Here is a 14,751-nt window from a genome sequence, read left to right on the forward strand (position 1 = left end):
ATATTTTGACATTTATGGCCCAGTTTTGCAGAATAGTGCATTTTCAGCCCCTTGTTGGTAAAAATTGACACTTTCAGCCCAATTTTGATAAAAGTTACATTTTTGGTCCAATTTAGAAATAAATGTTATTTTCGCCCCTAAATTTGGTTTATATATATTTATGACCCAAACTTTGCTCAAATAACATTTTTAGTCCCAAAGCTTTCATTTTTTCGCAAATTTGGGCCCAAAACCGTGAGGCCCAAATGTTTGGCCCGTTAAGCTAAAATTTACATTTTTGCCCCTTTGGAAAACATGTTTATCATAAAAATTCATTTTTATACAAGTAGGAACTGTTTGATCATTATAAAAACATAAATGCCACTTTTACCCTTATCTTTTGTTTTCTTGACAATTTTGACCCTTAACAAGGTTTTTGCCTTAAATTTTTATGTCTTAAACATATAACACTTTTAACTTGATAATATGATGTATAAGGTGTATTAGTTCATGGATCTTAACTCAATGTTACTTAAGATGTCGAGATTTGTTAAGATCTAACACATTTTTACAAAATAAACTAAGAAATCACACAAGACATGCATATAACACATATATCTACACATTTTACTTGTATTCTCCCCCAAAAAATCATGTAAAAACCGAAAACAAGGGGGTATGAACTCACCTTGGCTTTGATGCTTCGGTTTTGAAGAAAAGATAAAGAAGTTTTCGGCCTTGATCAAACTTTCCTTGAGTGGTTTTCGAAATCTATGAAACAAGGAGGTATATTCCATGGAATATTATGGTTTAAGAAGAGATCTTTAAAGAAAATTAAGAAGTTAAGCCATTAATCCCAATGAAAAACTTACCAAGATGATGTTCTAGATGGAATAACCCTTGATGATCCACACAAAGTCTCGAACATATGGATGAAAAAGAGGTGTTCTTGAGAAAATTTTGAAGAGAAATGAAGGTGGTGATGTCCCTTGTGACCGAGAGTATTGTGAAGAGGAGGGGAGAGTGGTTTTTGCATGGGAACATGAGAAATACCTAGATGCATGTGGTGTATTAAACTTGGTTATCCTCCAAATTATAATGATGTGTCATGGCTTGGGTAATTAACCATTAAAACCCTTTTTTTTATCTTGGCCGAGAATGAGCTAAAGAGAAAGGAGGTGGATTAGCTTGGCCCATTTCTAGCATTGGTTCGAAATTATGAGGCCCAATAACTACTTTTCGGCCTATTGGGCCTTTAGGGTAGTTCACGGCCCAAAATGGCATAAAAGAATGGATTTATGGCTTACTAGGGTTAATTGGATTGGTTATGGCCCAATAAGTTTCACTAAAGGTAAACAAATTTATATTTAGGCCCATTATGGCCCAAAATGTTAGGTTTCATGAAGGTGGGTCCACTTAGAGTCTATTTAAGGGTCCTAAGCCCAAAATAGTCAAATTGGAAGCTTATTGGTCCATTATGCCCAATAAGGAAACCCTAGCCATAATGGACTTAAACCGGGATTCTTAGGGTTTTCAGCCCTTAGTTGAACACATGAGATGTATTTGAATGAGCATAGAGTATGATATTCTCTTAGAGTACAAGCTATTACACTAGGTGAATGATTTCATGAGAGTAGAATTTCCTAGCAAAAATGCTAGTTGTAACAGACACTTCTGAAGAATGAGGTTGAGATGAAAGATTTGGGAGCTGCAAAGATTAAAAGAAGATACTTGGAATGAAAATTCGAAGGGATAGAAAAGTAGAGTGATTATGCATTTCTCAACAAAAGTACATTGATAAAGTATTTCATTCATTCTACTTTGATCACTTCAAGAACTCCTTTGAAAACACATTTTAAGCTTGATCGAAGTACTATACCAACAACTAATGAGGAAATGAAGTACATGAGCAAGGTTCGACATTCAAGTGTTGGAAGTCTCATGTACGCGATGGTCTGTACCAGAACTGATTTGACTAATGTATTTAGTGTAGTAAGCATGTTTATGAGTAATCCTGGTAAAGCTCATTGGAAAACAGTCAATTGGATCTTGCGATACTTGAAGGGTACGACATATGTTTGTTTGTTATATGATGCTAACCCTCAAAACGACTTGGTTAATGTTCGCATGAATTAAGTCCCTACATCGCATGGTGATAGGAGGTGAGAGGAAGTTTTTCGGTTGTTTGGAGCGATGTGGAGCTTTGGTGAATTCTTAATTCAAGGTGGAGATTATTAGATAGTGATTTGAGAATACTTACCGGAAATCGTGCCATGATGAAGAAGACTGCATCGCGAATGTCTGATGGTTTTTCTCGGAAGTTTTTGTTTGCTTTATTGCGCTTAAAGTCGTCACGCCGCGAAATATGATGATAAAGGGTTCTTCGAACCTCGATTATCAATGTCGACTATTTTATCAGTTCCTTATTTGTGTTTATCTGTAAAGCCTATAAATATAAAGGCTGACAGCTAGGATTTATGTCTCGGATAGTTGATAGAATACTTCTTCTGTCTTTGGACATAGGTAACCTCCATTGAACCGTGTTAAATCGGTGTCTTGTATGTGTGTGTTTTGTGTAAGCAATTAGTTGCGTATTATTCCTAGGCAACATTTTTTTAACCCAGTTATAATTCTTGACACCTATAAACTAAAGGGGACTTTTCTAAACTTGAAGTAAAATAAAGGGGCTTTATTAAACCTTTCGCAGAGGGCAAGACGATTACAATCGGGTCCATTCGGAAAACCGCCCCAAAAGCAGAGCGAAGGTTCACTTTTCCCGCCACTTCTGCTACTGCAGAGAGAAACAGATGGAGTTCAGCCTCACCGGTAACGCTCTGAAGACGTTTGCTCGATCTGTCACATGTCTGGCACGAATTGGCAATGAGGTCACCCTCCAAGCATCCCCTTCCCAGGTTCTTCCCCCTCTATAGTCAATACATGTACTAGTCTATTAATTCACCCACTCGATTCGCTGGATTTTCCATGTTTTATGTTTCTTATTGCTTTTGAATTCGGGTTTTCGTGTGTAAATTTTGTATTTGTATTATTCAAGCTCCATTTCGTCAAAAAAGTTTCGAAGAAATTTCACTGCATATGTTTCCTGAAGAAGCCGTAATCGCTAATAGGGTTTTACCTTTTGGGTACAAGTTTACAACTCACTTGGAAAGTGAGAAACGCAACAATGTTGCTTAAATGTTGAGCCGAAAATATATTTTTCACCACAGTAACAGTTTTACTTTCATTGTGTTAGCTACTTCAACCAAGCTATGATTAAAGGAGTAATTATATTTAATGAAATAAGATGATTATTTCACTACTTGAAGTTTTTCTGGTTTGAAATGATATGAAGGTCACTTCATATTTCTTGTCGGTTTCCATCATGGTCATAGTTATCATTCATTCCACCATTTTCTGGTTTCTAGTTGGCTTCCTTGAATTAGACGCCCCCTTTTGGCGCAAAGCTGAAAATGACACATAGAGAGCTTCTGAGAGTTATTAATTTACTCATTTACTTGTTGCGTTATTACTATGCTCTTATTCTCATTAATCTAAGACAGTGTTATCTTATCTACCAGTTAGCTTTGCATACCCTTAACTCTTCAAGGTCTGCATATCAGTCTATCACACTAAAGCCTGCTTTCTTTGATGTGTATAACATTACTGGAGATCAAGTGCAATGTAGTGTCCTTTTGAAGGTATGTTTTTGACCTTTTTGTCACTATGAAATCTTACTATAACAGATTTTATATGGAAAATTAGAAGTTTTACTCTTCTAATTTGCATGCAGGCTGTTTGTTCTGTTCTTAGGACACCATTGACAAGTATCGACCATTTAACTGTGCTTTTGCCTGATCCTGATGCATCAAAAGTGCAGTGGACTTTAGACTGCTACAATGGTGAACTCTTCTGTTTTATTTCATTATCCATTCAGGACTTAATAGCACAAAAAAAAAAAAAAAAAAAAAAAAAAAAAAAAAAAAAAAACAGGGCCTTAACTCTATACATATATTACTTTGTGAACATGTCTGACTTGTTTTCAGGTATGAAAAAATCATATTGGATTACATGCAATATTGAAGCAGATGTACAACAACTTTCTCTTGATAGAAGAAGGCTACCAAGCAGCTTTGTAGTGAGACCTCGTGATCTCAACAGATTACTTGCTAATTTTCAGTCAACCCTTCATGAAATAACTGTCATAGCAACGGACCCCACGTTATCACAATCTGAATCTGATGCAGCAAATGAAGTTGGAGGGAAAGCTGTTGAACTCAGAAGCTATATCGATCAGAGCAAAGGTAAGTTACCTTCATTTTCTTGATCCTTTTTAGTTATAACTTACAACTTATCTTTTAAATTTGCTAAATTCTTTTTTCTTTTTGTAGAAAATGATTCTTCGTTACATACCCAGTTGTGGATAGATCCTTGTGAAGAGTTTGTGCAGTATACACACTCTGGAGACCCTGTTGATGTAACCTTTGGTGTGAAGGAATTAAAGGTAATTATATATATATATATATATATATATATATATATATATATATATATATATATTCTAGTATGTTCAACTAAAAACATCGATATAAGATGAATGACATCTTTACCCTTCTTTTATGCGCAGGCGTTTCTTTCATTTTGTGAGGGATGTGAAGTTGACATACACTTGTATTTTGAGAAAGCTGGAGAGTAAGAAATATATACATATTTGTTTCGTAATTATCATGATTATTAATATTATATTGTATTGGGATTTGGGATAATCATCATTATTATTATTATTATTATTATTATTATTATTATTTAGGCCTATCTTGATGTCACCAAAATTTGGAGTTGATGACATGTCATCTGTTTCAAACTTTGATGCCACTTTGGTACTTGCCACCATGCTCATGTCCCAACTCCATAATAGTAATAACACAACAACTTCACATGGAGCAGAGGAGCAACCACAAGACACAGACAGTCACAGACATAGAGACAGACCGAAAGGAAATGTTTCTGAGCATCCTTCTGATCACACTAGAATTTGGTCAGAACTTTCAGGTGCTTTTACTAGATGTTTCATGAAACAACAATCAATTTTCAAATTACTTTGAAAAATCCACCCACTTTTCATTTTTTTTAAAGATTTAAATATATATTGCAACAGGAAGTGCCACAAAAAGTACAACTGGAGGTGGTGGTGAAAGAGATCTACGGAATACAAATAATCATAATAATCATGACATTCACAGGATTAGCAAAATGCACATCTCTAAAGCTGATAAGTATCCTAATATGTGGGTTTGAATTGAATTAATATTTTTATATCATTATTCCTCTTCCTGTTTTGAGCTGTTACAAAAATAATTAAATATTCTTGACTCTATAAAATAAATAGCTACAATTACCAACAGCCTTCTATGCAAAGAGAGGATGTGGAAGAACGTCAAGGTCAGTAGTTATCATTATTATTTGTGTGCGTGATGGACACACATTAGCTTTATTTATTTATTTGGTGTATATGATTTCAGATGAGGGGGCTGAACATGGAAATGGTGGGGCGGAACATGGAAATAATGGTGTCTCACAAACACAACGCCATGTCAGCAATTGGGTTGATGCAGATGCAGAGGATGATGAAGAGGAGGAAGGGGAACCTTACATTCAGGCCACCCCACCATATTATGAGGAACACTAAGTTCACATTCCATTCCATTGAATGAGATGTCGTAAGGCAGTAAGTAAGGAATTGGAATATGGGATTCCATTCCTTTCCTTTGGATTTGGTTGTCAAATTCTCAGAATCTGCTAAAAAAAACCAACGCATGTTTTTTTGTTTATAAATGGATTTCATCATTCCTATTTCCTAGCCTCGCTTCTTCATTAATTGTTTCCTATACCCCTATACTATACTATACTATCCTCAATAAATAAATTTTTTTTTTGTCACATGTCCTCTTCTCCTTCATTTGGACACATGATATTTTTTAGAATTTTAGAATTTTCTATTTTCCACTTGTCATTTCATTGTATTTTTCATTTTATTAAATTAAAATTCCACGTTTAATATGTAAGGTATTTATTAGAGCATACAGTGTGGGTGTGTTGATTCTCGTTATTGCCGACATGGAGGGGGAAAACGGTGTCGCAACGAGATGAACACCCCCCCCCCCCCCCCCATCTCGTTTATCCTCGTCGTAGCGTTTCTCGTTGCCGTCTTCACCGAATGAAACGAGAAAAAAAATCGACCGTTACGAGTTCAAACGTTTGAATACAGTTAATTTAATTAAAAAAAACTTTAAAATTAGTAATTTTTTCCTATATGAATACCTATTATATCTACACAATTTTTTACACATAACTTTTCTCTTTCTATATAATCTCAATTATCTTCAAAAAAAGTTATGGATCCTTTCGACTCGTCCGATGATTCCGATGACGATATATTCTTCAAGATGATGTATCATTATTATACTAACGAGCTGTTACAATTAGACCCAACCCTGCTACTAATAAGATGTACGATGTTAAACAAAAATCACGAGAAAGGACATGAGAATCTATATCGCGATTACTTTGTGGATAATTGTATATACTGGTCGAAGGACTTCAAAAGAAAATTTCGTTTGAGTAAGAATGTGTTTCTACGGATTGTCAACGCCTTGGAAAGCTGGTATCGCTTCTTTACTTATACTTTTATACAAAAAAATTAAAAATCTAGTACATGTTTCTTTAATTTTTACAACATATGCAATATATTTTTAAATTGTAGTTAATTTATGTTTAGATATTAATTTTTTCAATTGAGATATGATGCTAGAGGTAGGCGAGGGTTTACAGCGTTGTAGAAATGTGTTGCGGCCATTCATTTGGTGGCTATGGGGGAGTCACCCGATACCATGGACGACTATATGAGAATGTCCGAAAGAACCGGAATGGAGAGTTTGTATACATTGTCAAGGGGTGTTATTGAAACATTTGTAGACGTGTATTTGCGGAAACCTTCGTTGCAAGATTTGCAACAATTGTATGCGGCGCATGAAGAACGCCATGGGTTTCTCGGAATGATCGGAAGCATTGATTGCACACACTGGAAATGGAAAAATTGTCCGGTAGCATGGAAAGGACAATACGGAAGTGGTCATCACGGATCACTTTCGTTGGTTTTAGAGGCTATTGTTTCTCAAGATTTATGGATTGGGCATGCATTTTTTTGGGGTTGCGGGTTCCAAGAGCGACGCCAACGTTCTTGATCAGTCGTCAATATTCGACGATCTTTTGAATGGAAAGGCCTTGGATGCTCCTTTCACGGTGAATGGAAACGAATACAAATATGAGTATTACCTTGCAGAATATATCCTCAGTATTCCACATTCCTAAAGGCATTCCGCCAACCGGTTGAAGAACGAGACAGTTTTTTTAAGAGAAGATAAGAAGGAGCACGTAAGGATGTGGAACGTGCTTTTGGAGTGCTGAAGGCAAAGTGGCATATAGTTTGAACATGCAGCACGACCATTGGATTTAGAAACTCTACAATATATCATGTATGCATGTATGATAATGCATAACATGGTAATAGAAGATAAAGGGCGAAATACTGCACACTATATCCCAACGGAGCCCAGACACGTTCAGTTTCAACCAGGAACAGAAGAGTATTTGCATCGAGTTGTTGACATTCAGGACACAAATAAACACAGACAACTTCGAGAGGACTTGGCGGATGATATCTTCATGGTAACAATAACGATAACGAATAGCATTTAGTTTTTTAAAAAAATGCTTTTTTTAATGAATAGTATTGTATTTTTATTTTTTTTTTTGGAATTTGGATGTTATGTGTAATTTAATTTGTATGTTAATTTTAATCTTTAAAAATTGTTTTTACTATATGTTATTTATAATTTTTAAACATTATGTTTTATTTATTATGTTATATTTAAAAAATATTTGTCTAAATTTAAAAAAAAAAATCGAAAAAGAATAAACAGTAAATTATAAAATGGAAAAAAGTAGGTGTTATAACAAGATGCAACATAGTGACCATTTCCTCATTTGGTGTTATAACACCATTGGTGATGTCACATGTGAGGTGCCACCAAAATGGTGTTATGACTAGTTGCTCACACCTTATACTTTTAGAAAGAGTTTATATATGTAATGTATTCAATATATTAAAGTTTCATTAATTTTAATAATTCAAATTTTTTCACATTTTTCTTATAAATTTAAACTTTTCAAATTCTTAAAATTTCATATTTAAACTCATGTAATACATGAGTCTCACACCTAGTACTATACTATTCACCAATTCTTTTTCATATATTTGTAAACCAAATACAAAAACAAAATGGAATTTTGGCTACTTAGGCATTAAATAAAATAAAATAAATAAATAAACATTAACACAAAAGATATGCATCATTCTCCAAAGTAAGACTTGTTCTACATCAACTACTTAGAGCATCTTCAAGAGATTAATCAACGGGATGAAATGGTATTTAATAACACCCAAACTCTTATGCAACTAATGCTTTTGAGTTATTTGATGCATGTGAGGATATACTATCTCTTGAATCTAGCCCATCAACTGTATTTGATCACTATCAAAACATATGGAACCGGGTATATAACCACTTTGGACTGTTTATTGGGGAATGTCACGTCTCTTGAAAAAGAATGATCTATTAAATGTCAGATCTTATAAAAATAAAAAAGTCAACTTTGATACTCTTTGTTTAGGGGATTGTAAGTCACTCGATACACATCCAAATAAGATGTTTCCGAAGTCTAAAACTAAAGAAAACATTGAACTACATTATGGAAATAAAATTAGGTCGATTGTACTAATAACGAATTGGTTATGACGGTTTAAAGTGAAGTAAAAATTTTGAACATTACAAAAACAATAACAAATCAGCTTTGATATCACCTCTTTAGGGGCATGTAAGATAGTACATATCCAAATAAGGTGTTTCCAAAGTCTAAAATTAAGAGAAAACATTGAACTACATTATGGAAAAACTTCATGCCAATCGGACTTATAACAAATATACTAATGACTGTTTAAAGTGGAGCCAAAATACTTCACAATGCAGAAAAAAATTAAAAAACAAATAAAAAAATCCGGTTTCGGATCTTGGAACCGATTATCCATAAACCCAATGGACATGTACATGGCAGATCGATACTCGGTTTTAGGCCAATGACAGACCCGATAACCGGACCGGTTTTGAGTAATCCGGTTCAAAGCAAATCTGGTTTCAGATCGTCTTTCCAGTTTCAATGTTTGTCCCTAGTTTATATGAGTGTTCATATAGACCTACTTTTATCATGTTACTAAATAAATGCATACATTGCGTATAAATAAAATTTTAGATCAAATAAATATATGTATTAACAATTAAGTCAACTTCAATAAGTATAAGAAAGCTAGTTTTTACACCAAGTAAAAGGATAATGTATCAAACATAATGAATTCATTTAAAAGTTTAAGTTGAAGAGATGTAGTAGATATAATACAAAATAAATTACTAATATGGTTTAAGAATAATATTTATCTCGAGCCACATGATGTTAATGAATTCTAACTTATAGTTGCACATGAATAAAATTGTGTATAACTTTATACTAAGTTGATTTTAAAAACTAATCATTTGGTATTTTTTTTCAATTCTGACTTGATGATATTTTTTAAATACGATTAGCATTTCCAAGGTAACGTAATGTTTAGTTTTTTTTTTTTTTTTGTTTTTTTTTTTTTGTAAATTATTATATGTATTTTTGATTCAATACTCTATTTTGACTATTGTTATTGTTAAATCAAATAATAAATTGTTTTTTGAAAATTTTAAATTATTTAGAAAATAGTCTTTAAGCATTTATTTAGTTTATTTGATATATCAATAGTGTGAACATGTGAGTTATGAATGAATAAATTTATCTATAACATTTATATTTTTTTATTTAAATTTATCTTTTACTGTGATTTTATTAAACTAGTTTAAAACTATTAATTTATTATTTAACTATGATATGATTCGATGTAGTAATTATTAATTAACCAATGTAGTTAAAAAAATATTTTAGTTTTAATGTTATAATTTTTCAACTTTCAACCTAATATACTTAATTTATTAATTTTAAATATAATATAAAATATAAATACCTAAAGGAATTTAAAAAAAAAAAAAAAAAAAAAACTAAAAATATTTCCAAAATTTTATTTTTTTAAATATTGAATTTTTTTTAATAGGAGGATAAATATAACATATAAACCGCCTCCTAGGGTCTAAGATCTAAGATCATCACCGCTAGGGTTTTGAACAACCACCAGAGGTTTTAGATCAAGCTTCGTCGTCAATTTCATGTCTGATTTTCACTTTGGCGGTTTGGTGTTGATTACAAGTTTCAGGAGGTGCTGACGATGATAAGTGGTGATTCCAGATTTGAGAAAGAGGATAGGGAAGAGAGGGAGATGACAACGTTTAGAGAGATGATAAGAAATAGATAGAGCCAAAGTGTAACACTCGGTTTTGGATTTGCTTCATTAGTCGGGGCTGCAGCCCAATCATCAGTTGTCATGAGGCTTAGGGCCTTGGGGAGGAAAGGATTTAGCTCTTTTCGGATATGGGTGTTATGGTTTAAGTGATCCAAGCGTTTGATGTTGTTTTTGGAGCCTAAGGGTATAATCGTAATTTAATAACTCGGTCCTTTATGAATTTTGGGTTTAGTTTTTGTTTAGGAAGTTTTAAGGCTATGGCGAGTTGTTAGAAGCATAGGGCTTCTTGCCACCTTTCTGTGGATATAAGGTTCGTTGAAAACGGTCCTAAGACGAGGAAGTTAGAGCAGTTTCAAAGAATGGCAGAAATGGCCCTTAGTGGAAAAAGGTTTGCAAGGTGGGAAGGCGCGTGTTTGGCCGCGTACGCCCAGCGTAATGAGAAGAGTGCCAAACCCTAATTTTTAGGGTTTAGGCACTATTTAAACAACCTTATAAGTTCAAGGCTCTCTCATTTCTCGGCGTCCACTGACCTCTAGCCTCATTTCGGAAACCCTAACCTCTCATTGAGTGTTTGTGAGATCTAAGTGTGCATTTTGGTGCGCTTTTGCTCATTTTAAAGGAAAAGGTGTTTGGTGCTAACTTGTCGTTCAAAGGAATACTTATAGATCCAGACTCTTGGCTTCATTTCCAACTCATTTAAGGTATCAAGTTCATACCTTGGCTTCTTGTTATGCTTTATGGGTTTAAGACTAGAATTGTTCTTATTTAGGGGTTTTGAGTCCTCCTTGCAAGATTGAGCCACTCCAGGAGCTAAGATTGCTAGATCTTGCCCTTTTTGAGTTTATAAGTTCGTAAAAATGGTATCTTGATCCTTGTTTTTGGTCCATGCATGTTCTAGTTGGATTTATATGGGTCTTAATGAATTAAATTGATGTTGGGTCCTATTAAGACATGCAAATGCATAAATGTGCCAACTTTATGCATTAAGAGCTTTATTTTATGGTTTTTTGAAGTTTAGGTGCAGAGTGCTTAAGTGGTTAAGACATAATCACATAATATCAGTTTTAGAATAAGTCAGTTTACGAATCACGTAACTGACCGTATGCCCAACATACGGAGTGTTTGGTCACGATCTGGATTCGTCGAGTACGCCCAGCGTAGCTGAGTGTACGCTCCGCATACAGCGCTCGGCTGGGCTTTGTACTTGTTGTGGTTTTGAGCTTTGCATCTTTGGGCCACTTCTTTGGATTTTGTTGCTTAGGGCCTTTTAGTCCATCTAAGATCAACTTTTTGGGCTAGGGAATTATTAGGCTTTAGGATAAGGCCCATATGGGGGTTAGGCCCAATTTGGAAAATTAGGCCATTAGTGAGCCTTTGTGGATCTATTGGTTTTGGGCCTCGGTTTTGGTTTAAGTTGGGCCAGGGGTAAAACGGTCATTTTACCCCGAGTATGGATTTGGGCCTCAGTTTTGGTTCAAGATGTGTAACACCCGGTTCCTGGTATGTATTTAAATTCAAATAAGTTCATGTTTTGCTCTGGGATTCGGCGAGTTGGAGGCCCAACTCGTCGAGTAGACTCGATTTTGATCGGGAAGTTTAATGATCTACTCGACGAGTCGGGGGACCGACTCGACGAGTAGAAGCTGTCTGGATGAAACCCTAATATTTAGGGTTGGCACCCTATTTAAACGACTTATTCTGCCTCAAACCAACCCTCATCGTCCCTCCCAACCCAGAGAAACCCTAACTCGAAACCCTAAGCCTTTATTTAGTTTTCTTGAGCTTTTGGTGCTTTTTGTGTGTGTTTGAAGTTGGAAAAGGAGAAAGAAGCTTAGGAGATCAAGAGAGAGCAAGTAGATCCAGAAGTCTTGGCACTTTTCCTGCTCATTTGAGGTATAAAGCTGATACCTTGGCTATTCATTACTTAGATCTTGATTTGGGGCTATTTTCTACCTTTTTCTAAGATTTAGTGAAGCTATACTCGGATTTGTGTGTATATTCGGAGTTGTACTTCAGATTTGGAACCATTGAGGGTTCCCATGGCATAAAAGTGCCAACTTTATGGCCATGGGAGACCCATGCAACATATAAACCCCTTTTTATGGCTTTTTGAGCCAAGAACCCCATGCATGGACATCAAGTTTGTGACTTTACATATAATATGGACCCTAGGAGGTCAGATCTATGATTTGGATGCATTAAGACCGATTAAAATCGACTGTATAGTTTTGGACAAAGAGGGACTCGACGAGTCGCTTGGGTGACTCGGCCTGTTGGGGTTAGTTATGGACTTGAAGATCAAAAGACTCTATGAGTTCAAGGCAATGTCCCAACCACATGCAAACAGACCCGACGAGTTCAGGGAGAACTCGACGAGTCATAGACTAAATACCTTCATTCGGATGAAGATGAACTCGACGATTTCAAGGACGAACTCGACGAGTCAGTTGAAGAAGGTCCTGATGTTTGTTGAAGGAGAACTCATTGAGCTCTTGCTGGACTCGACGAGTAGGGACGGGATTGTAGCATTTTGTGGACGTGGGGACTCGACGAGTTGGTGGACCAACTCAGCGAGTCGGGTCAACCAAATGTTGAATTTGACCAAGGTTTTGACCTTGACTTTGACTTGGACTTTAGTTGAGCCTTGTAAGGTTTATGAGTATGAAATGGTAATTTATAAAGGATGTTGTGTAGGGATCAAGGAGTAGAGAAGAGTTGATTTCCATACTGAGGATAGTGCAGGCACTACACGACGTTGAGGTGAGTTACCTTTCAGTAGAAGTGGGTCTTAGGCACCAAGGTTGACCACACTAGTAGTTGATTATAGTTGAGATGATTGTATTTGTGATAATTGTATGGTTTGCTATTACCTGATGCGTTCTATGTGCCAGTATGACATGTTTTAGGTGATAGTGGTAGTAGGAGGGGAATAGTCCTCCGATTCGATCGTTAGGACCGAAGGGTAGGTCGGACACCCCAGATATGTCTAACAACATGATTATGATATGATATTATGTGTGACAGTAGTAGGGGTGAAATAGTCTTTGTAACCGGGTGAGATAGACCGGAGGGTAGGCAGGCACCCCAGAATGGCCTGACACGGGTAGGTCAACACCCCATAATGGATTGACATGGGTAGGTCGGGCACCCCAGAATCGCCCGACAGTATGTATGTTCTATGATATGTGGTATGATGAGGGAACTCACTAAGATTTGTGCTTACGGTTTTCAGTTTTGGTTTCAGGTACCTCTTCATCTAAGTGGAAGGAGCCGACAGGGTAGCAGCGCATCGCACACACATGATTCCGGATTTGAGAACACTGGGATTGTACTCTGACATTATTCTATTTGACATTATAGTTTTTGAGACATGTAACTATGGTTTTGTGGTTTGATGTGATATCAGTAATGTTTTCCTCAAACACTTTTACAAGTAATATAACTAAAAACAAGAAATTTTGGTCTCGATTTTTGGGATGTTACAAGATGGGCCAGGGGTAAAATGGTCATTTTACCCCGAGTATGGATTATGGGCCATAGATTGGAACCCAATTGCTATTTGGGTGTTATTTTGTGCTGATAGCTCGAGAAGTCGTCAGGGAAGCAACTAGGGATTTCTTTCAATGAGCTTTAGCATTCGAGGTGAGTCTCCTCACTATTCTATGGGTTGAAGGCAACAATGCCGACCCATTTGGTTTATGATTTATAGGAAGACCCAGGGTGGCCCTTGGCATTTGTATGAAAGACCAAGAGGTGGCTCCTGGCAATTTGCATGTAAGACTAGAGTCTGAACTTTGGCAATTAATTAGTTAAGTAGTTGTAGATTGTATGCTATTTGTTTTTGTGATCTTTGCATGGAAGATCAAGAAGTGGCTCCTGGAACTATTCTGTAAGACCCAGGGTTTTGGACCCCGGCTTGGCAAGAAAGACAATGATACGACTCATGACATAATGGCAAGACTATGGGTGACACATAGCACTTTCTATTGATTGTTGGATATGTATGATATGTTTGGTATGTGGTATTTGGGTAACTCACTAAACTTTGTGCTTACAATTTGTGTTTTATGGTTTTAGGTACTTCTGGTTCGAAATGAGAGGGCCTGGCTTGACTGCAACGCGTACACCCGTGTTTTTCCGTAATTCGTGATTTTGGGATTTTACTCTGATAGTTGTTTTACTCTGAAATACTTTTAAATGTTTGAATAAAGATAAAATGAATGTATGAGTATATATTAAAATGGATTTTTTACCCTATGATTTTCGGGATGTTACAAGTTGGTATC

General features: G+C 35.6%; 1 protein-coding gene across 2 annotated transcripts; it reads left to right on the top strand.

Moving 5' to 3' along the window:
• Window positions 1–2,694: 2,694 nt before the first annotated feature.
• LOC111895310 (uncharacterized) lies at window positions 2,695–5,833 on the top strand. Of its 2 annotated transcripts, none has more exons than XM_052767516.1 (10): window positions 2,695–2,891; window positions 3,555–3,674; window positions 3,767–3,875; window positions 4,020–4,277; window positions 4,365–4,477; window positions 4,601–4,665; window positions 4,784–5,025; window positions 5,132–5,249; window positions 5,363–5,415; window positions 5,496–5,833. In XM_052767516.1, exons 1-10 carry the CDS (start codon window positions 2,787–2,789, stop codon window positions 5,660–5,662), a joined length of 1,350 nt encoding a protein of 449 aa, XP_052623476.1. In that variant the 5' UTR covers window positions 2,695–2,786; the 3' UTR covers window positions 5,663–5,833. The 2 variants fall into 2 exon arrangements, with proteins under 2 accessions (XP_052623476.1, XP_052623477.1); XM_052767517.1 differs by having other exon boundaries at window positions 4,892–5,025.
• Window positions 5,834–14,751: the final 8,918 nt, after the last annotated feature.

The sequence above is a fragment of the Lactuca sativa genome, chromosome 9 (assembly GCF_002870075.4).
Source record: "Lactuca sativa cultivar Salinas chromosome 9, Lsat_Salinas_v11, whole genome shotgun sequence".
In the NCBI taxonomy this organism is placed as follows: domain Eukaryota; kingdom Viridiplantae; phylum Streptophyta; class Magnoliopsida; order Asterales; family Asteraceae; genus Lactuca; species Lactuca sativa.

Coding starts and splice junctions, on each gene's coding strand:
- LOC111895310 (XM_052767516.1), top strand. CDS start 2,787: ATGGAGTTCAGCCTCACCGGTAACGCTCTGAAGACGTTTGCTCGATCT. Junction 3,876..4,019: donor GACTTTAGACTGCTACAATG/GTGAACTCTTCT, acceptor ACTTGTTTTCAG/GTATGAAAAAATCATATTGG. Junction 5,250..5,362: donor CACATCTCTAAAGCTGATAA/GTATCCTAATAT, acceptor TAAAATAAATAG/CTACAATTACCAACAGCCTT.